Genomic DNA, 23,608 nt, shown 5'->3' on the forward strand with positions numbered 1-23,608 from the left:
CCGGGAGCTGGTTGTCCCAGCTCCTAAGCACTTCTGTATCCTTTTTCTGTGTCTCACTGTTGTTGCTCTTGCCTCCAAGGAGGTGGGAGGTGTGGAAGGGAGGTAACCTTACCTCCAAACAGGTTTTACCACCTCCCTTCCCTTCCCTTCCCTAGGAGGAGGTTTGCCCAAAACAAAAACCCTGCCTATGTGGGGGCGGTTTTAGGGAGGAGAGGACATTTTTTAAAGTGGCTAGTTTTGGGGGAATCGAGGAAGGCAATTTGTTTTCCCTTCCAGACTCCTTATAACCTCCTGGAAGCTGCTGATTAAAAAGTCTTTTAAGGATTGTATTTATTTATTCATGAGAGACAGAGAGAGAGAGAGAAGCAGAGACGTAGGAAAAGGGAGAAGCAGGCTCCTTGCAGGGAGCCTGATGTGGGACTTGATCCCAGGTCCCCGGGTTCATGCCCTGAGCAGAAGTCAGACGCTCAACCGCTGAGCCACCCAGGTGTCCCTGGAAGCTGCTTTAAAAAAAAAAAAAAAAGGCAATGGTAAAAAAACATTTTGGTTTTAAGACTATGTTTTCAAGCATAAGCAAGACTAGGAACGCAGTTAGTAAGAGGGTTCTGGAAGAGGAAACAAATCAAAGGCCAAGGATGAGGAGAGATGGAAGATTGTTGCTCTTCATTCTCAAAAAGAGTTAATGAAGGGAGACATTCTATACAGCAGGAAGAAGGGAGATGAATCTTGAGGAAGCTGAAACCATTATCAGAGGGAAAGGCCTGATTATAGTTGTAAAAAGAGACAATAAGACCCCAAACAGGGAAAAAAATGTATTTAATACTTTAACAAAATGCAAAATAAAGTACCCAAGTTACAAAACAAATTCCTTTGGTTCAGTAATCACACCACTATTTTTACCTTCCAATGGTTATAGACATCATCCCCTCAAAGTGAAGTCACACCATCCCCCTCATACTGAAGACGTCATGCCAAAACTGTCTCACATACCCTACTGTTCAGTGGAACCTCTAGCAACTTACATGGAGTTGGGTAGGAAAAGGGGGAATAGGTCAGTCTGAAGGGAAAAGGGAGTCTACACATGCAGAACAAGTAGTGGGGGAACTCTCTGCCGGATCATACCCCTGTACATGCTACGTGAGGCTGAGTCCCTTGGTACAATCACATATAAATACAGACAATTCAGTCACCCTGAGCATTCCCAGGGAGAACAGAAACAAAGAGAGAAGCAAGGAGAGAAGTGATGGTGACAGGAGGCAGATCACAGAATACTAGAGAACATCTAGTCCAGATCCTTAGTTTTACAGATGGGGTGAATGAGGCCTAGAGAAATGAAGTGTCTTACCAAGAGACACATAGTTCATGGCAGTTGGTATCAGAACTTCATGTTTCCTTTCAACGTGAGCAAGAAGAGAACAAGATGGACAAGAAAATGACAGGCCGCAAAGGCAGGGCACAGAGCCAGGGCTCTCACTGCAGTTCTGCTGTCTGCTGAGAAGAGTGCCTATGTGATCTTAAGGCTTTCCTGGGTGTCCCCTGAACTCTCAAGAACCAAGGAGTCTTCTGGGTCTTTCTGGGACCCCTGTGGCTCTGGGACAGAGGAATCCAAAGAAACTGAGAGCCAGGTCAGCTGACCAGGACAGAAGATAATGGCTTCTGACTGCTCCGCAAGGATCTTAAAAGAGTCATAAGCCCAGAATACAAATGCAACTATCTCAGCTTTGGATACTATCACCTAACTGGGGTCAGAAAGAGGAATCATGGAGCTAGATTCTGCAGAAGTCTGAAAACTGAAATAGGAGTTTGCAAAGCACACTTTTATTTTCTATCTAGCTAAAAGTAGGTATTCAATAAATACCTGAATCAATATGAGCATAAATGAACACATGGACACAATGAATATTTGGTTCCATGCGAAATGCTGGTTCTGTTACAGACCCTTATTGAGGGCACTTCTGGGGTACACCTTTTTGTGCTGCTCTGCTGGAACTCTGTGGTATCACATTGTACCTCTGGTAAATGAAACAAAGGAGAGTCAGTGCAGATTTGAAGAATTAAATTAAATAATACAATTTGTCTGATTGGTAGAGATCTGGGGGAAAGGCAGGAAGCCATCCCTGAAGCAGCTGTTTTCTTTCACTTCTTTCTTCTCCCCAGTACGTGAACACAGTACACCAGATCCTAGAGCAATGAAGATGGGACTGCCAGTACATCTCAAAACATGCATTTCAAGTGGTTCGGAGCAACCTCTCTCACCATCCCGTCCCCTCCCAGCAGTCACTTCTTGGACAGGGAGGCAGCAGTCGACTGTGATAGAGAGATCTGACTGCACTTCTCAAAGATGACTTCAGCTGAGAGTTTAGGCAGCCCCTGATCCAGAGGGCACTCATCCACCAAGCTGTTCATGGGCGTGGGGGGCAGTGGAGGCTCCTCCTCATCTTGACTCAGTCCAGGTACCAGGGAGTTACCTGCCCTGTCCAATTCCTTGTCTGCCTGCTCCCTACTCACACCCTCTGTCTCAGGCTGCCCTGAAGGGATCTTCATGGAGTCAAAATATGCTGACAGGGCCTCCTGGAGCAGAGGCAGAAGTTTCTTCCGAGAGACCTGGGTGTTGCCCTGAAGATAGGCTTGGAGGTGAGGGTGGGTGCTTGGGGCAGGGGTCAGCTTCAGGGACGGAGAGTGAGAGCGTTCCAGAACTCCACAGATCTAAAGAGGAGACAAGATGGGGAGATGGTACATAAGGTGGGGAAGCAAACAGCTGTGGTTTCTAAGTTAGAGGCTTCTTTTACAAAGAAACATATATATATACACATACATTTATTTATTTATAAAGATTTTATTTACTTATTCATGAGAGAAAGAGAGCGGCAGAGACATAGGCAGAGGGAGAAGCAGGCTCCCTGTGGGGAGCCTGATGTGGGACTTGATCTCAAGATCGTAGGATCATGACCTGAGCCAAAAGCAGACGCTCAGCCACTAAGCTATCCAGGCGTCCCGAGAAACATTTTTTTAAATTAAATCATCCAGAATTCAATCTTATTGCTTCCAAAAAAGGCACATTAGTTAATACATATAGCAGCTGGAAACAGAAGAAACATTTGAGATCATATTTTCATTTTATTGAAGCAAACCCAAGCCTGAAGAGATTATCCTGAACAAAATCAAGTAGATGATGGGAGAGTATGAACCACAACTCAGGACCTCCTCAGCTCCTGACCTAATGTTGTTTTCAAGTGCTTAAAAACTTGAACTCTGTCCTTAGCTAGAATGGGACAAGCATCTAGACTGAGGTCAGGGACAAGACCGAAGCAGAAAGAATGAATAGATCAAAGTGGGGGTGGAAGGTATGCCAGGCGCGGTGCCGAGTCTGCCCATTCACAAGTATTATCTCATTTAATCATCACAACTGCCTTATAAGATTGGTATTAGTATTACCCTCATTTACAGGTAGGGAAACAGAGGCTTAGGTGGATGGATGAATAGCTTGCCTAAGGTCATAGTTTGAATGAAGTAAAACTGACACTTGAACCCAGGTCTGCCACCAAAGCCAGTATTTTTTTTTTTTTTTAAAGATGTATCTATTTATTCATGAGAGACAGAAAGAGAGAGAGAGAGAGAGAGAGAGAGGCAGAGACACAGGCAGAGGGAGAAGCAGGCTTCCCACAGGAAGCCCAATGTGGGACTTGATCCCAGAGCCCAGGATCATGCTCTGAGCTGAAGGCAGATACTCAACTGCTGAGCCACCCAGGCATCCCCAAAGCCAGTATTCTAAAGACTCTTCTATACATAATTTCTAACATAGGAGGGAGGAAGAGGAGATGGCAGGGCACACTGTGAAAAGAGGATTCCCATTTCCCAGGACAGAGGCAGCCTGTGGGGCGCGGGGGAGACTTTGGCCACCTGTACAGCTTCAGAGAACAGCCCAGAGCTGGTGTGGGAGGGAGAAGGTGGGGAGAAGCACTTCTATGGCCAGAGCACCCTTTGCTTTATGACATGATTAGTAAGAGCCAGCAAATGCTGGCAAATGCTCTGTGCCCAGCAATGTGCTTTACACACGATATTGTTTATTTTTTTTAAAATATTTTATATATTTGACAGAAAGAGAGAGAATACAAGCAAGGGGATTGGCAGGCAGAGGGAGAGGGAGAAGCAGGCTTCCCATTGAGCAGAGCCGATGTAGGGCTCAATCCCAGGACCCTGGGATCATGACCTGAGCCAAAGGCAGACGCTTAACCAACTAAGCCACCCAGGACACCCCCAATATTATGTTTAATGATCATATCAGTGGGTGGTGTTATGCCATGTACAGACTCAGAAGTCAACTGACTTGCTTGAGCTCAAAGAGCAGATAAGTGGCAAATCTGGAACAGAAACCATGTCCATCTGCTTTTTAAAACTGTAGTTCTTTCCACAGTGCCACACTAGCACCTTCTACTGAATAAAATTACATTGCTTCCTGAAGAGAAGAAAGGATGACATATCTTCTATGGATGCAAAAGATAATCTGGCTATATGCAGACTTCAGCAGTCCTCTCACAGTCCAAGAAACCCCAAACATTTCTGGACTGTGTTAAGCCCACTTTTAAATTCTTCCCTGGGGATCTCTGGGTGGCGCAGCGGTTTGGCGCCTGCCTTTGGCCCAGGGCGCGATCCTGGAGACCCGGGATTGAATCCCACGTCGGGCTCCCGGTGCATGGAGCCTGCTTCTCCCTCTGCCTATGTCTCTGCCTCTCTCTCTCTCACTCTGTGTGACTATCATAAATAAATAAAAATTAAAAAAAAAAAAAAAAACTTCTAAAAAAAATAAATAAATAAAAATAAATTCTTCCCTGGGCTAATCAGTAACCAACAGAGGAAAAGAAAGGGGAAGAAGTGGTAAAAGTGGCCTAATGGTTCAGGAAAGAAAACAAACTTGCTCTTAGATCCCTTCTCTACAGAATTAGTGGTAGATACAGTAATTCATCCCTGCATGATTAATTAAGTAGTAGAAAAGGCTTCTCTTGTGTTTCCCATTTTTAAGGCAATAGGGTGAAATGAAAGAAACTGATTTTCAGGGATGAGGAATTAATGATTAAACCAAGAAACATGTTTTAACTCTAGATTTATCACACTGCCTTTTATTTTTTTTTTTTTAAGATTTTATTTATTTATCCATGAGAGACACAGAGAAAGAGACAGAGACATAGGCAGAGGGAGAAGCAGACTCCCTGCAGGGAGCCTGACTTGATCCCAGCACCACAGGATCATGACCTGAGCCAGAGGCAGACACTCAACCACTGAGCCACCCAGGTGCCCCTATAACACAGCCTTTTAATTTGATTTCAAGTTCCTTCTAAACAGGAACTGTGTTTCTAATTCTCTTTGAAATCTCTCTTTCTCAACAGCAGTACAATTTTTTTTTTTAAAGATTTTATTCATCCATTCATGAAAGACACAGAGAGAGGGGATCCCTGAGTGGCTCAGCGGTTTAGCACCTGCCTTTGGCCCAGGGTGTGATCCTGGAGACCCGGAATCAAGTCCCACATCAGGCTCCCTGCATGGAGCCTGCTTCTCCTTCTGCCTGTGTCTCTGCCTCTCTCTATGTCTATTATGAATAAATTTAAAAAAAAAATCTTAAAAAAAAAAAGAAAAAAACAAACACACACACAGAGGCAGAGACACAGGCAGAGGGAGAAACGGGCTCCATGCAGGGAGCCTGACGTGGGACTCGATCCCGGATCTCCAGAATCACGCCACAGGCCGAAGGCAGGCACTAAACCGCTGAGCCACCCGGGCTGCCCAACAGCAGTACAATTAAGGATACTTACATAAAGAGAAAATGTGGAAAAGCAAGGAGGGAAGATTCTGGAAATGGTTCAAGGGACTTCAGTGTACATACAAGAACCAAGCACAGGTCTTTTTTTTTTTTTTTTAAAGATTTATTTATTTATTTATTTGAGAGAGAGAGAAAGAGTGCGTACATGTGTGTGCTAGTGTGCGGCGGGGAGGGGCCGGGGGAGAGAATCCCAAGCAGACCCCCAGGTGAGTGCTAAGACCAATGAGGGGCTCGATTCCACAGCTTATGAGATCATGACCTGAGCGTAAATCAAGAGTCATCCACTCAACGGACAGAGCAATCTGGGTGGCCTCCAAGGACAGAACTTTATAGCACAGAATGGCGCTTATAAGCAAAGCTCTGTAGGGGCCTCGGGCTGGAGAAGGGACAGACTCACCGTCATTCGGAGCGCTGCATGGGGACAGAAAATAGCCAGCTGCCGCACTGGCTCATTTTGAGTGTTGAAAAAGATAGTCATGGTGACCAGGACGTCACAGGTGTGAGCCTGGCAGAAAGCATGGAGATCTGCAGTGAGGCCAGACCTCTGCAGAAAAGCCTGAAAAAGAAATGGCAGTGATAAGGGCTACAGCTGGACCCTCCTTGTCACCAGCAACAAAACATGCTTACAAAGGGTTTCTTTCCATGTTAACTTGGGGCTTGTACTCCCCAAAAAAAGTACCTCACACTTACTCTGTGTTGTCTATGATGCTGGGAGGCTGGAGGTAGAAGGGAGAAATTGGTCTTGGGTTCAGACAGAATTGGTTTGAAAATCAGCTCTTTGACCTATTAGCTATGATTAAGGAGTTATATTAAGCTCCTCAGACTTGAGTTTCCTCATTTGTAAAATAAGGACTAAACCTTCACCAAAAGTGATTGTTTTATTTATTTATTTATTTTTTAATTTATTTATTTATGATAGTCACAGAGAGAGAGAGAGAGGCAGAGACACAGGCAGAGGGAGAAGCAGGCTCCATGCACTGGGAGCCCGACGTGGGATTCCATCCCGGGTCTCCAGGATCGCGCCCTGGGCCAAAGGCAGGCGCCAAACCACTGCGCCACCCAGGGATCCCAAAAGTGATTGTTTTAAAAATGAAAGCATGATCATGTATGTAATATGCCTGGCATGTACAAGTCTTTCCTGCTCTTGCCGTCAGGCAAGCAAGGTCTTTGCCCTAGAGGTATTTTTATTCTAAAACAGAGCAATGGGGCACACACAAATAACAACAGACACGGGCTCTTTATTTATTTTTGTCAATCTCTACTCTTCTCCAAAGTCTCATGCAGTATTTCTCCATTGAATAATACCCCCGCAATTTCAGATCAGGGCTTTTCTTTACCCTTGGCATTTATGTGTCGATTTGTACTGTGTCCATTTATGCTACTTGGCAAATCTTGTGTGTTCTTTGTTTTTCTTTTAAGGTTGTATTTATTTATTCATGAGAAACAGAAAGAGAGGCAGAGACAGAGGCAGAGGGAGAAGTAGACGCCACTGAGCAGGGAGCCAAGTGCAGGACTTGCTCCCGGTACCCCGGGATCACAACCTGAGCCAAAGGCAGACGCTCAACCATTAAGCCACTCAGGCATCCCAAACCTATTCTTGGGCTTGTTTTCCACACTAGGCAGCAGGGGAAGAGACTGAGCTCTTTTGTTTTATTGAAATTATTTAGTATTTTTACATAGTATTTAGTAAGAAGCTGTACAGACTATGAGAGACTGTGTGCAAACCAGGTTGTTGAATGATTTAAATGAGCATGACATGGAACCAGGTAGTAAAATACCATCATCAAAGCTATATTCAGTCACCCATTCAACAGAATTTACTGAGGACCCACTATGTGCCAGGCACTATCAAAGGTGCTGGAGATATAGCAGAAACAAAAGAAACAGGGTGTTCCACCTCTGGTGGAGCTGATAAACTAGCAGAGGAATATAGATAATAAACAAGGAGGGATGCCTGGGTGGCTCAGTGGTTGAGTGTCTGCCTTCAGCTCAGGGTGTGATCCCGGGGTTCTGGGATCGAGTCCCATATCAGGCTCCCAGTATGGAGCTTGCTTCTCCCTCTGCCTATGTCTCTGCTTCTCTTTCTATGTCTCTCATGAATAAATAAATAAAATCTTAAAAAAAAGACAATAAAAAAGGAATCCATGGAACTGATTACTTCAATCCAGTTGGTGCTCTGAACAAAATTCAAAAATTGTTAGGGATTTTTGAGCACAGAGGATATTACGTTAGTTACAATGGTCAGGAAAGACCTCTTAAAAGAGGAAACATCTGAATTAAGACCTGAGTGATAAGAAGAGCCAGCTCTGCAAAGGGAAAAGCCAGTGCAAAGGCCCTGAGGTGGGAATGAGCTTAATGGTTCCAATGAACAGAAAGAAAATTAGTGTGGCTGCAGCACTGTGAGTGCAGAAGCAGGGCTAGGAGATGAGGTCAGAGAGACAGATGAGGGTCAGATCAAGGAGGGCCCTATAATCCACAGTATGGCCTGTAGATTCTATTAGGTCTACAATGGAAAGGTAGCAGAGGGAGGGGTTTGCTGTGATTGACTTACATCTTTTTTGCTTTTTCGTTTTGTATTTTTTCAGACTTACATCTTTATAAAGAGATCTCTCTAGCTCCTGTGGGAAGAATGGTTTGTAGAGGTACAAAAGCAGAGGCAGGGAAAAACAGTATGCAGGCTCTCGTGGTTGTGCAGTGAGAGATCATGGACTGTGGGAATGACAGCAGACATGACAAAAGGTACACAGATACAAGATAGATTATGGAGGGGAGCCAAGAGTGAGGGGCAAGGTTACACACATAACCGAAACCTTTCTCTTCCCACCTACACCTATGCTTTGTTCTTACCTCCAAATCCATATATATTGCACTAATGGCCACCTTGGTGCCATGTGTAGAGATGGTCTTCTGGTCCTTTCTCAGCATCTGCTCAGTGGTCAGTCCTAGACAATGGATGTGAGACCAGGGATCAAACAAGAGAGCCCAGGATCCCCAGACCAGGAAGGTGAGGACACCAATACAGGTCAAGAATGAGGAAAAACACGCCCTCTCTTTGAGAGGGGAGATAACCGAGAGTGTAATTACATAATAAAAAATTCTTTTAAATACTGGAGTTACAACAGTTGCCTCTAGAGCAAGGGACCTTGGAGAGAAGATTGAAGAAGAGACACTTTTGCCACTTCCCTTTGTGCAGAGTTTTAACTTTCTACAAGGACATATGGTACTTTTCTTTCCTTTTTTTTTAATGTCAACAGGTGGTATCTAGGTAAAAATTTATGGAAGTTTTTTTTTGTTCTCCTCTTTTATCATTTCTATATTCACCCTCAATGTTTCTCCTGCTTCCCTAAATAATCAACTAGATCCCACTCAGATAATTAGCATTCCCTCAGCAGATTTTACTTATATACCTATACTTTCTGATTAGCAGAAACTTGACACTCTTAATATATTTCTCCTCTTCCTACCCAACAGCCAGGATAGAACAATCTAGTAAATGATTGATTATTTCATGATCAGACTCACACACTACCTTTGTTCTCTCTGCTATAAAGCTTAAATCATTATTTATGCTCTGAAATTCTTTTTTTCCTTAAGATTTTATCTATTTATTTGACAGAGCACGTGCATGCACACAAGTAGGGGGAACGGCAGGCAGAGGGGGAGAAGCAGACTCCCTACTGAAAAGGGAACCTGACACAGGGCTCAATCCCAGGACCTTGGGATCATGACCTGAGCCAAAGGCAGGCGCTTAACTGACTGAGCCATCCAGGGGCCCCTGAAATTGTTTCAATGGTGTTCAAGGATACAACAAAAAATTGGGGTGCCTGGGTGGCTCAGCTGGTTAAGCAATTGACTCTTGATTCTGGCTCAGGTCTTAATCTCAGGGTTGTGAGCTCAGGTATGTGTTGGCCTCCATGCTGAGCATGGAGTCTGCTTAGGAGTGTCTCTCTTTCTCTCTCCCTCTGTGTCCCACCCACCCTGTATGTGGGCTCTCTCTCTCTCTCAAAAAAAAAAAAAAAAAAAAAAAGATACAATGAACAAGTGAAAGGGAGAGAAGTCAGTTTACCATTTCATACCTGATATATCAAACTTTGCCTTTTGTAGAGAGTCAAAGATGTCATTTCTCTTAGGCAGATCTGGGAAGAGGGCCTCCAGTTTCTCCACATATTTGTTGTCTTTGGGGGTTGCCTTTCCAACTTTCAGGTCCATGTTGACACAGTCCAGGATGATTGTTCCTATGGAGACGAGAGACAGAACTCAAATCCTATAGCCCTCCATTTGCAACCACTAGGACACACATAACCCTCAAACCAGATGGACATAATACAGAGAAGACTATGTGGCAAACTCACTGAAAACAAAACAAGAAACTGGGACTATGCCTTGAGTAAGACCTCCCAAATCCAAATTAAAATGTAGGCAGGAAGGGGATCCCTGGGTGGCGCAGCGGTTTGGCGCCTGCCTTTGGCCCAGGGCGCGATCCTGGAGACCCGGGATCGAATCCCACATCAGGCTCCCGGTGCATGGAGCCTGCTTCTCCCTCCGCCTGTGTCTCTGCCTCTCTCTCTCTGTGACTATCATAAAAAAAAAAAAAAAAATTAAAATGTAGGCAGGAAAATGGGAAAAGGCAGAAAGGGGTGCCTGAGCACCCCAATCCTCAGAGATCTTGAAACCAATCAGAGAGAGATGACCTCCCTTCCTTAGGCCAAATTCCATTAAAGAAACTTAGAAATTGAAAAAAAAAAAAAAGAAAGAAACTTAGAAATTGGAAGATACTCTAGTCCAACTCTCTCTTTCTCTCTCTCTCTCTTTTTAACAAATGGAGAAAATGAAAGTGAGAAAGATTAAGAAATTTGTTCAAGATCATATAAGTATCTTCTGGACAGGAATGGTATTAGAATCTTCTGCTTCTGTGGCTAGTTCTCTTTCTATTATATAAAGCTACAGTAGGCAGCTTCTAGGTCTGTCGTCCTGTGCGTCCTTTTTGCTTTTTCCACAGCCTTTTAATGCTTAATTGTCCCCTGAAAGGACTCAGCCTTTGAAATGGACTGGATAGCTTTGAGTGGGTATGATCAAGCCGGAAGAGTCTAGACTGTTCCACTCTCCCTATCTGAAAGCCACCCTGAAAGCCAGCCTCACCATGCAGAAGAGCTGCAATTTGCCTGTCCAAGATCTCTGGTGCCCCCTCCAGGATTCTCTCAGTCACCAGGGTAGCACAGGACCCCACCAGCTCAACCGAAACATGGCAGGGAGGGCAGTGTTTCTGCTCAATGGGCCGATGGTCTAGCACCTCTGCTACTGCCTCCTCTAGGGCTGTGTCACTTCTGTGTGGGGGAAAAAAGAAAGAATGATAGGCAGGGGCACTCCAGCTGGGTCTAACCAAAGCTCTACCTCACCCGTTAAGGAAAATGCACATTTTAGGCAAACACTCAAAACTTTGGTCACTTCTACTTCTGCCTCACTGTTCTCAATTCTTTTCTTTAATGTTGTAACTGAAGTCATCAAATAGTATATAAGTGAACTTGGTGAAGTATCAGCTACAATATCTTTCCCACGTCTTTGATGTCCTTTGGAATTGCTTTTCTGATTTGACACCTTTGGCATTCAACATCTACATCTCTCCTGTCATCTGAATCCACTTAATGCCCAAATTCCATGCAGTTCACCAGATCCTATGGCTTCTATCTTAATCCCTACCCAACCCCACCTTTCTAATCCTCTGCTACTGCCTTATTCTAGGCCCTCAATATCTCTCACCTGGATTATTCCAACAGTTTCCTAACCAAAGATATACTCTCAGTTTCCCTAAGCTATCCTTCACAAAGTGGCTGAATGATCATCTGAAAATGTAAATTTGATTGTTAGGATCCAGAATAAACAGAACTCACAATAGTTCCCCACTACCTTAACAATTTAGTCTAGTCTCCTTGGCAGGGCCTATAGCATCTCCAGGATCTGACCCCCACCTACCTCCCTAGTCTCACCACTTCCTATGTCCTACTTCTCTGTCACATTTTATGCTTCAGCCATGCAAAACAAATTCCAGGTCTCCCAACTCACCATGTTATTTCATGCTTGCCTGACTTTGCTTATATTAATTCCTCTCTCTGCCCAGATACTCTTCCTAACTAACTACCTTGCCTCCCCACTCCAGGAGCCAACACTCAAGAGTGAGATCAAGGGTCAACTCTCTCAGGAGACCTTTCCTCACACCCTCCATTCCCCTCAAGTATATTTAACTACTCCAACCTTTATGCACCTCTTGTCCTCTAGAGTGTTGGTTATCACACACCTAACACTCAACACAATGACACTAATGAGATACTGCCTTATGTAGGAAATAATTTTGCCTTTTAAAAATTAAAAATAGAGTTATAACAATTATTCAAAGGCTTCTATTCCAATAAGTCTGCCATGAAATAATGATACCAAAAGCAGATTTAAATGATTTCTGAGTTTTCCTTTAGTTTAACCTTTCCATGTTTCTCTTTCTTTTTGTTAGTTGCATAATTGGAGAACTGACAGTATTTTCTGTATCTCCTATGACCCAGCAATTACAATTAGCTTGTGAGATCCCCAAGAGCAGAAATTCTTTCTTCCTCTCTTTATTTCTTACTCATCAGAGCTCAAAACGGCACATGATAAGTATCAGCTCAACTTCCTTTTACTTACTTGGGTAAGACATGATGGTCAACAAGGATAAGGGTGAGTTGGCCAGCCTGGTGCAAGGCGTGGAGGTCAATCTCATCCCGGAAAATCAAGAGGGACTCTGGAATGTGAATCTTCTGAAGGAAGAAGACATTGTCACCTCGTAGAGGTAGCTCAGAACGATTTATATTTAAAACTGGCACAAAGACTTCCTCAGCCTCTGTCGTCTGGATAAGGAAGGTGAAAAGAACACAGGGCAATGTTTTGGAATAAATAGGAAAAGTAACGAGATTTTTGGGACCAAAGGAGATATGATCTTGGGTAAGTCACTGCCTTTTTCAATGCCACAACTACCCAATTGGTAAAAATAAAAGGACATCTCTTGCCCTCTCACCTTAGAATAACACCAAGGACAAGATAACTCATGGAAAAGACCTAGCTCTTTTCCATGAGCAGAGAAGGGATTATCCATCTTCAAGAGCTGACCTGGGCATGAGATCGCTGGTACCCAAGAAGAACTCAATAATAAACTGTTTGAATTGCTTTATGACTTCAATTCTTCAAAATAGGGACGCCTGGGTTGCTCAGCGGTAGAATGTCTGCCTTTGGCCAGGGCGTGATCCTGGACCCAGGATGGAGTCACACATCGGGCTCCCTACATGGAGCCTGCTTCTCCCTCTGCCTATGTTTCTGCTTCTCTCTCTGTGTCTCTCATGAATAAATAAATAACATATATTTTTAAAAATTCTTCAAAATACATCTACTCATTTCATCCCCCCAGCAACATTGCAAAATAGTATCATTTCCGATTCTATAGATGGTGACCTGAAACTCAGCAAAGTTAAGGAATTTAACTGACCAAAGACTAAATAGTGTCAAGTAGCAGAGCTGGGTCTTGGACCCAGATCTTTTCATTCTAGGGACTCTGCTGCTAAGTACTCACCTTTGCTAGGTAAAAAGCCAAGGCAAGCGCTGACACCATGGAGTCCAAGTCACAGGCTTCATTTCCCAGCACAACATGCAGCGGCCGGGACTCCTGGTGAAGGAGAATGGGACACTAGCAGAGGCATCTTTATCTATTTCCGCTTACCTTATACTTGAACAGGGCTTCACACACATTCTCACTGATCTTCACAGGGGAGGCAGGTCACATAATTTTATGGGTACTCATTTCACAGGTGAGGATATTAGCTGAAAGGCCCCCGTGTTCAGCTAAGTTTAAGCATTCCACACATATCCAGTAAGTAGAAAGTACCTGTTCTACTACACAGGTCTCCTTGATTGTTAACTTAAAATAGAACAGCAGCAGGGGTGCCTAGGTGGCCCAGGGTACCTGTCTTCGGCTCAAGTCATGATCTCAGGGTCCTGGGATCAGCCCTGTGTTGGGTTCCCCACTCAACAGGAAGCCTGCTTCTCTCCCTACCTCTCACCTCTCCTCCCCTACACTCATTCTCTCTCTCTCAAATAAATAAATAAAATCTTTATTTATAAAAAAAAAAAAAAGAAATGCAGTAAATAATTCTCTCACTTCTTATGCTTTTTTGGGCACACAAGAAATCAAAGATAGAGCAGCTGGGTAGCTGACATATTCAAACCAGATCAACCTGTTTGTTGGGGTTATTTGCTCCCCTGTTTTCAAAATAGGGAAAAGCATCCTTATACTTCTAAATCATGAGAGGTGAAGAGCTCTTGAAAATAAAAGTAAAGGGGCACCTGGTGGCTCAGCAGTTGAGCATCTGCTTTGCTTCAGGTCGTGATCCCAGGGTCCTGGTATCAAGTCCCACGTTGGGCTCCTCACAGGGAGCCCGCTTCTCCCTCTGCTAGGTTTCTGCCTCTCTCTGTGTGTCTCTGAGTAAATAAATAATCTTAAAAAAAAAAAAAAGGGGTGGGGGGGACACCTGGGTGGCTCAGCAGTTGAGCATCTGCCTTCGGCTCAGGGCATGATCCCATGGTCCCGGGATCGAGTCCCACATCAGGCTCCCTGCATGGAGCCTCCTTCTCCCTCTGCCTATGTCTCTGCCTGCCTCTCTCTGTGTGTCTCTCATGAATAAATAAAATCTTAAAAAAAAAAAAAAAAAAGAAAGGTAAAAATAAAATCTAGTCCATGATCCAGTTATCTAGTCCATGAAAACTCCTCCAGCCCGGAGGAGCCTCAATAATAACCAAATATAACCAACTCTCTTACTACCCAGGCTTGGACACTCTCCCCAGCAGGTTCAGATTAAAACAAGAACAGTTGCTGCTGCTGGAACTTTTATTTTTATAGCTTAGTTTTATAATTCATTATCATTTTTAAAGTAATCTCTACATCAAATGTGGGGCTCGAATTCATGAGCCTGAGATCAAAAATTGCATGCTCCACTGACTCAGACAGCCAGGTGCCCTGGAACTTTTATTTTATTAAAGATTTTATTTATTAACAAGTAAATTTCTTATTGATGGCAAACTAAATGGTGTTTATAGCATTTTTATCATACAGTAGATTCCATCCATTCACTATACTTTTTTTTTTTTTAAGATTTTATTTATTTATTCATGAGAGACACACAGAGAGAGAGAGGCAGAGACACAGGCAGAGGGAGAAGCAGGCTCCATACAGGGAGCCCAATGTGGGATTTGATCCTGGGTCTCCAGGATCAAACCCTGGGCTGCAGGTGGCGCTAAACCGCTGCGCCACCAGGGCTGCCCTCACTATACTTTTCTGAGTTGTCCTACATGCAAGTACATGTTTTTAATGTTGTCTGTCTTCTGTGCTGTTCCTGTAAGTTTGCTATTAAAATATATTAAGCTATAAAAAATTTTTTATTTATTTATTTGAGAGTGAAAGGGAGCAGGAGCAGGGAGAAGGGCAGGGGGAGAAACAGACTCCCTGCTGAGCAAGGAACCCAATGTGGGGCTTGATCCCAGTACCCTAAGGACCATGACCTGAGCTGAAGGCAGTCACTGAGCCGACTGAGCCACCCAGGCATCCCTGAAATAACCACTTAAACTTCAAAACAACCCAGAGATAGGTATTTTAAGAATGATTATTTCAGGGCAGCCCTGGGGGGCGCAGTGGTTTAGTGCCACCTGCAGCCCCGGGTGTGATCCTGGAGACCTGGTATCGAGTCCCACATAGGGCTCCCTGCATGGAGCCTGTTTGTCCCTCTGCCTGTATCTCTGCCTCTCTCTTTCTCTCATGAATAAATACAATATTAAAAAAAGAATTATTATCTCTTTTTTTAAAAAACTATTTTTTTTTAAAGATTTTTATTTATTTATTCATGAGAAACACAGAGAGAAAGGCAGAGACATAGGCAGGGAGAGAAGCAGGCTCCATGCAGGGAGCCCGATGTGGGACTCGATCCAGGACTCTAGGATCATGCCCTGAGATGAAGGCAGACGCTTAACCACTGAGCCACCCAGGCGTCCCAAGAATTATTATTTCATTGCAGGAATGAGCATCCTGCCAGATGCAATGAGACCATAAAGTCCGTGGCTCAGCTTAGGGCATAATTCTTTCTTTCTTACTGGTTTACTTTTGAGCTACTATCTCAGGCTGCCTCTAACAGAGGAAGGAATAAGAGACAAAATCAGACATACCAGTTATAGCAGAGTTTACTAATTTCTGTACTACTGGCATTTTGGACTGGATCACTCTTTGTTGTGGGGGCTGTGCATGGGAGGATGTTTGGCAGTATGCCTGGACTCTAACCACTAGATGCCAGTATCACCCTCAGTCATAACAATGTTTCCAGATGTGCCAAATATTCTTGGGGGGCAAAATCACTGCCAGCTGAGAACTACTGGATTATAGGGAGGTGAAAATCCAAACACCCTGACTTCTTCAATATCAAGGAAGATTTGCTAGATGCAAGAGTTTCGAAAAGTAGAAAGGGGTCCAAAGAAGCAAAGCACAGCAAGCAACAGTTATTAAGTAATGTAGTGATAGGAGGAAAGGGAATCTAGGCAAACCCAGAATCATCTTGCCTATTTAGATGTTACCCACTCCCCTCTCTCCCCCAGAAAGGTACAATTTTAGAAGAATTCAGGTGGCTTAAATTACCCTCTCCAGGAAATAGACAGGTGTTTTTTTTTTTTTAAAGTTTTATTTATTTAAGTAATCTCTACACCCAACATGGGGCTCAAACAGACAATTCAGAGATCAAGAGTCAGGTGCTCTTCCAACTGAGCCAGCCATACATCCCAGGTTTTTATTTTTAAACCATCTTTTCACGCTTCTCCTACTCATAACTCCTCAGAAGTACAAAAAGCAGAGGTTACTACCCATCGAGGTTGTGCAGAAATGATCTCTGGGGGAAATTCTGCACCCATTTCTCTAAGCCTACCTCACAAGGGTGGCTGCCCAGACCCACTAGTAATGAACAGTATGGGAGAGGGGAGATTCTTTTTAATATTAAAATCTTTTGGGCAGCCCCGGTGGCGCAGCGGTTTAGCGCCGCCTGCAGCCCAGGGCGTGATCCTGGAGACCCTGGATCGAGTCCCACGTCGGGCTCTCTGCATGGAGTCTGCTTCTCCCTCTGTCTCTGCCTCTCTCTCTCTCTCTCTCTGTGTCTCTATGAATAAATAAATAAAATCTTTAAAAAAATAAAATAAAATCTTTTTCCACATAACATGAGAATTTAGTCCTATAGTAACTCCTTTAACTTGCAATTCCTCCTCCTGATACCAGAGAAGGTCCCCCTGTTTCCTGGACATCAAGAACTGCCCAGATGACTCTGGACCAAAGTGACAACAAAGCATCTGAAGTAAGTGGCTACAGAGATAATGTGCTCACTGAAGCAGTATGGGGGGCACCGTGTTGCCCAGAAAGGGAACTGTGTAATAAACACGAGCGGCCATATGGTTCTGACTCTGGAGGAAAAAAGGTACAAGGAAAGGAGAAAAGGCAGAGCAAGCGGGACAGACCTGGTCCTGGGCCCTTGAAGAAACTTTCCCAAACTCACTCACATGAGTGCCACTCCAGTTGGAACAGGAGTGGTCAGATCCCCAGCGCAGAAAGAAGGCTAAGCAAAAAAGCCAAGATAGTAGCCAGAGGAATGAATACAAAAGGAATTCTCCAGGGCTTTTAGCTTTTCTTGGAACTGGACTGAGCAGGGGCTGTGGTGGCGGTACCTTCCCTTTTAGGGCCCAATGCCGCCCCAGCCTGTCCCTTCTATTTATCACCCACAAAATATGTTGTGTGTATTCTCAGCTTTGCCCTTCACTGTGTTTGTTCTTCTCTATCAGAAAGCACCAGAACCGGGCAGCCCGGGAGGCTCAGTGGTTTAGCAACGCTTTCGGCCCAGGGCGTGGTCCTGGAGATCCGAGAGGGATGAGTCCCTCACGTCAGGCTCCCTGCATGGAGCCTGCTTCTCCCTCTGCCTGTATCTCTGCCTCTCTCTCTGTGTGTCTGTCATGAATAAATAAATAAAATATTAAAAAAAAAAAAAAAAAGGAAAGAAAGCACCAGAACTGCTATTTGAAGAGACCACAGAATAGGGTTGAATCTGGGTTCTGCTTCTTACTTTGTTGTGGGATTTGGGCCTAAGATTCATCTTTGTTTTAAAAATGATAATACTGGGACACCTGGGTGGCTGAGCGGTTAAGCATCTGCCTTCAGCTCAGGGAGTGATCCTGGAGTCCCAGGATCGAGTCCCACATCGGGCTCCCTGCAGGGAGCCTGCTTCTCCCTCTGCCTGTGTCTCTGCCTCTCTCTGTGTGTCTCTCATGAATAAATAAATAAAAATTTTTTTAAAGGGGATCCCTGGGTGGCGCAGCAGTTTGGCGCCTGCCTTTGGCCCAGGGCACGATCCTGGAGACCCGGGATCGAATCCCACGTCAGGCTCCCGGTGCATGGAGCCTGCTTCTCCCTCTGCCTGTATCTCTGCCTCTCTCTCTCTCTCTCTCTCTCTCTCTGTGACTATCATAAATAAATAAAAAAAATTTAAAAAAAAATTTTTTTTTAAAAAGGAAAAACATATGTAACTCTTTTTTTTTTTATTTTTTTTATTTTTTATTTTTTATTTTTTATTTATGATAGTCAAAGACAGAGAGAGAGAGGCAGAGACACAGGCAGAGGGAGAAGCAGGCTCCATGCACCGGGAGCCCGATGTGGGATTCGATCCCGGGTCTCCAGGATCGCGCCCTGGGCCAAAGGCAGGCGCCAAACCGCTGCGCCACCCAGAGATCCCCCATATGTAACTCTTAACACCCCATCTCTACCCTATCCTCTACCAGCTGACAGCACAAGCCAAACAGCCTCACTTTTCTGACCATGAGAGGAAGAGCTGAGGGCAGATATAGCTATACTTAGAACATGAGGAAACCTGAGCTGCCAATGCAAGAAATACAATCTGAAAGCCCCATGTAAATACAAACTTTTCTTCCTAACAAACAAAACACCCAAACCCACAAGTCACAATGACTGTATTCTGATGTTCTTTCTGGCCTCAATGCGGGGAGTGAGGATGGGCTCTAAGGCTGGAAAAGGCACCCACTTTCCTTCTGAAGCTGAATACAGTCTAATGGCCTACTCTACAAAATAGTTAATAAGGGAGGGGAAAAAAAAGAGAGGGGGCAGCCCGGGTGGCTCAGCAGTTTGGTGCCGCCTTCGGCCCGGGGCCTGATCCTGGAGACCTGGGATCGAGTCCCAAGCTGGGCTCCCTGAGCGGAGCCTGCTTCTCCCTCTGCCTGTGTGGTGTGTGTGTGTGTGTGTGTGTGTGTGTCTGTGTCTCTCATGAATGGATGGATAAAATCTTAAGAAAAAAAAAAAGAGAGAGAAATAGACAGGGAGCCAGAGATAGAGTTCTCCCAGCACAATGGTACAGATACTGACGAAAGGACTGTAATGTCTGAAGGACAGCAGCCACTCCTGATTCCTGCCTTCCGATTCCTGCCTTCTGTGTTGAGCAGTGCAGACAACACAGATTATCCGAAGGCCGCTGGATGAATACTACACTAGATTGCAGCTCCACCCTGAAGCAAAGGTTTTTCCCTACCAGAATTAAAAGATGAGTTACCATGAATAGGACATTTAGTTAAACAGGATTTCTTTTATTTTTTATTTATTTATTTATTTTAATTTTTATTTATTTATGATAGTCAGAGAGAGAGAGAGAGAGAGAGGCAGAGACACAGGCAGAGGGAGAAGCAGGCTCCATGCACCGGGAGCCTGATGTGGGATTCAATCCCGGGTCTCCAGGATCGCGCCCTGGGCCAAAGACAAGCGCCAAACCGCTGCGCCACCCAGGGATCCCCAAACAGGATTTCTTTTAAATGGAACATCCTACTATCGTTGTGGCAGAGGCTGTAAAAAATTTCTCTCGTATCAGATGCCAGAGAAAAAAATATGCTATCAACAGGACAGTTGGTGGGTTATAAGCTGTCTCTCTCCCATGTAAAAGTCAAGCATTCACATTTGCCAAAGAGTTAACCTAACGGAAACACCCAAACTTTAAATAGAATCTCTGGCTAAATCATGTCTTTCTTTACCAAAAAACAACAGTGAGGCCTCTGGGGAACTGGATGGGGAGAAGGAAAAAAGATCTTGTTCTTTTTCATTTCACATCTCTCTTGTATTTAAATTTTTTCACTGTATGCATTTACTATTCTATAATTAAAAGCTATCTAGGGACACCTGGGTGGCTCAGCGGTAGAGCGTCTGTCTGCCTTTGGCTCAAGGCGTGATCCCGGGATCCTGGATAAGTCCCACATCGGGCTCCTTGCATGGAGCCTGCTTCTCTCTCTGCCTATATCTCTGTCTCTCTCTCTGTCTCTGATGAATAAATAAATGGAATCTTTAAAAAAGAATAATAAAACCTGGGCAGCCCCAGTGGCGCAGCGGTTTAGTGCCGCCTGCAGCCCAGGGTGTGATCCTGGAGACCCTGGATCAAGTCCCACGTCAGGCTCTCTGCATGGAGCCTGCTTCTCCCTCTGCCTGTGTCTCTGCCTCTCTCTCTCTGTGTCTCTATGAATAAATAAATAAAATCTTAAAAAAAAAAAGAAATACATCTTTAAAATAATAATAATAATAAAACCTATCGGGATCCCTGGGTGGCGCAGCGGTTTGGCGCCTGCCTTTGGCCCAGGGCACGATCCTGGAGACCCGGGATCGAATCCCACGTCAGGCTCCCGGTGCATGGAGCCTGCTTCTCCCTCTGCCTGTGTCTCTGCCTCTCTCTATCTCTCTGTGACTATCATAAATAAATAAAAATTAAAGAAAATAATAATAATAAAACCTATCTAAATTATTGGCGACCACCTGTGTGTCCTGCCACCAGTTCCTCCACTAACATTCTGTGAGTCCGATTTTTTTCATTTCTTCCAGCCCTGGCTAGGTCGTGTAATAATAACTCTAAGATACAACCTCACCTTCACAAGTTCGGAAAAACAAAGACCTAGATCTTGCTCCTTGGGGATGAATGCAGGCAAAAAAAAAGGTCAGGATTCCAGCAATACTAGAAAAATCCAGTATTCTTCAGCTCCATATTGCTATAGAAGATAGTTAACCCGGGGGGAACTCTAAAGCATAGATGTTGAAGGATAGATGCATGCAATAAAAGGCTATTTGGTGAGGTTTCCATCCAAATGGTGGAAAGGAGGCCTGTAGTTTTCGTTACTGTGGGGGCAAACATTTCACCTACTTAGCACTTGGAGTGCCATAAAGATTCTACCTTAGTCCTCCAATGAGCTCCCTGTGGTGGAAATCAGATGTAACCAAATGAATTGCTTCCAAATCGCCCTATGCATTAAATCAACTTTCCCAAAAGGAAAAATCTAGTGCAATTAATATTAAAATTGTCTTTTGTCCCTATACTTCAGGTGAGGACAGTCATTTACGCCAGCAGCGGAGTGGGCAGTAGGAAAACAGGTGATTTCTAGGATTTTGTCAAAAACCAGAATCTATCCGCCAGGGGAATGTGCAGTTTAAGACACTTCAAAGAAAGCACCTGTCAGCCATCTGTCTAGGTCTCCATATGGGCAGTGTAACTTGAAGTAGGGGAGCCAGGTGACCTCCTAGAGCCTCTCTCTGGTCAGCTCTTAGCTGCTAACTGGGAACAGCAGCCTGATGCGGCCTGACGGGTGGTCAACTCAGCTGGGAGATTCCAACCAGCTCAGAGTACCAAAAATAAGCCACAAAGCATTCAGGAGTCAAGCTTATAGCTTTGATTCCAAATACACTTTGTTTAGCCCTCTCAGGCGGGGGGGGGGGGGGGGGGGGGGGGGGGGGGGAGGGTTCTTATGTAATTTATGTGAGTTAAGGCCACAGAAGAAAACTGGAGGCAAAGGAATGCAAGTTTTTGGTCAACAACAGATCTGCCTGAGGCATTGAGCACGTTTAGCTTAAAAACAGATTTAAAGTAAAACCACGATTCTCTCATCTAGAATGAGCTCGGCCCGCCAGACAGAAACAGCTCTTCTGAGGCTTAATCCGTGGGCACAGGCTCCCTGGTACCCCGGGACTCACCTGGAGGCCAGCCGGCCGCGGAGGCCCCCGCGAGTGGGCGGAAAGAGGAAGCGGGGGGCACGACTGGCGACGGCACAGCCCTTCACCGCTTCACGGAACGGACCCGGGCAACAGCGAGCAGAGGCTGGGATGCAGGTCCTCCTCCCAGCCCTTGGGGAGACCCCAAAGACGGGGGCCAAAAGCCGGGAGACTGAGCAGCACTCCCCAAGGCTAGGTTCTCCTTCCTCGGTCCTCTGGCCCCAACCTGATGTGGTCCCAAGCCCGCTCCCCACACACCATCCGGGCTCCCCAGATCCCACATCTTCGCTCCTCCTGGACCTCATGCTCCATTCCTTACAGCCACAGACCGGGATTCGTTACCTGCAGAGCGGCTCGACAACCCTGCAGGTAGTCCTCCATGGTGAAGTCCCAGGTGTGCCACCGCCCCTGGCCGTGGAGAGGTTACCCGGCGGACGCGCCCCGCTCGGGACTCAGGGGCTAGGGGCGAAAGTCAGGAGGCGGGACTCGAACCCGCACACACCGACTCATTTCCCCAGCCCCGGGAGGAAGTGCGTAATCTGGTGCTCCTGGAATCGGACGTCGCCCCGCCCCCGACGGCGGAGGCGGAGCTCTGCGCCCGGAGACTCACGGGACCCGGGAGGCGCGAAGTGGGGCGTGGCGGAGGGCGTCCTGGGAAACGTAGTCCGGCAGCTCCGAAATGGCTGTAAGAATCGAGGAGAGAATAATTTTACGAGATTACTCGTTTGACAGAGAAATGTATATGTGTCACAGTAACCTGTGTTGGTGGCATCTGAACTTTCCCTCTCGAGTCAGGCTAAGTATAGCATCTTTCCATAGATTACATCGAGCATCTGGCTGACATCTTAAATTACACAAGGCAAAAACAGCTTAGCCTTCCTTTCTCGAATTCTCCCCTTTACCAAACGGACCCACTGCTGCCAATTTTCTGCTGTCCGTGTTATAAAAACATTAGAATCATCTTCGGCCCCTCTTCTTCACCTAATACCTAGGGCCTCTTGCCAACTCCTGCTGCTACTTTACCGCTCAGTAGCCCGTTTGTCTACAGCCTTGGCAAATGCCTCCTCATGGACGGTTGTAACCTGGGGTTTTTGCTCCCTGCCTCCCTAATTGCTCAAACTGCCCTTTCAGCCTTCAGAGCTGCTTGAAGTTTCATCCTGCAGTAGCCTTGTAAGTCAAGGGAGGAGGGCCCTTCAGAATGTGGAGCTGGGTTCCAGCCTCCCCTAACTGCCACCTTCCAGCCCCATGGTGGTGTAGAGTGCTGCCAATACGTGAACTGATCATCAAATGCCCCTCCCTTATCGACCCTCCCTGTATTTCTTACTGCCAGCTTTTCCTGCTCTCCCCTCCCCACCCCGCCCCAGAAGTTGAAAGGAGGTGAGGCCTGTGTTGGGACAGAGGACCAGAGCCCAGGGGTATTAGATCTCCTGCTTGCTCAGCTAGTTCTCTCCTTGTCTTCCCAGAGTCTGGGGAGTCGTGTAGAGGACCTCCAGGGAGGGGCACAGCCCAACCAGGTCCATTTCTAGGGAAAAAAAAAAAAAAGATACATAAAGGCTTAGAAAATAGCAGAATTTCTTTTTACTTTAAATGAATAAATATGCAAGTATTGTGCTCTTTGGCACTGCTTCTGTGGGTCCAGACCAAAGGCCTGCCATATCCACGGAGAAAGCTCAAATCCA

At 45.3% G+C, this 23,608-nt stretch overlaps 1 protein-coding gene across 4 annotated transcripts; it reads right to left on the minus strand.

Moving 5' to 3' along the window:
• Positions 1–799: 799 nt before the first annotated feature.
• On the minus strand, positions 800–22,513 carry PRUNE1 (prune exopolyphosphatase 1). Of its 4 annotated transcripts, none has more exons than XM_041754998.1 (8): positions 22,272–22,512; positions 13,407–13,499; positions 12,488–12,690; positions 10,955–11,139; positions 9,892–10,050; positions 8,663–8,757; positions 6,213–6,371; positions 800–2,706 (listed from the first exon to the last, which is right to left on the minus strand). In XM_041754998.1, exons 1-8 carry the CDS (start codon positions 22,308–22,310, stop codon positions 2,278–2,280), a joined length of 1,362 nt encoding a protein of 453 aa, XP_041610932.1. In that variant the 5' UTR covers positions 22,311–22,512; the 3' UTR covers positions 800–2,277. The 4 variants fall into 4 exon arrangements, with proteins under 4 accessions (XP_041610932.1, XP_041610933.1, XP_041610935.1 ...); XM_041754999.1 differs by lacking the exon at positions 22,272–22,512 and adding an exon at positions 21,912–22,265; XM_041755001.1 differs by lacking the exon at positions 6,213–6,371 and having other exon boundaries at positions 22,272–22,513.
• Positions 22,514–23,608: the final 1,095 nt, after the last annotated feature.

This window comes from Vulpes lagopus, chromosome 5, assembly GCF_018345385.1.
Source record: "Vulpes lagopus strain Blue_001 chromosome 5, ASM1834538v1, whole genome shotgun sequence".
Taxonomy (NCBI): Eukaryota; Metazoa; Chordata; class Mammalia; order Carnivora; family Canidae; genus Vulpes; species Vulpes lagopus.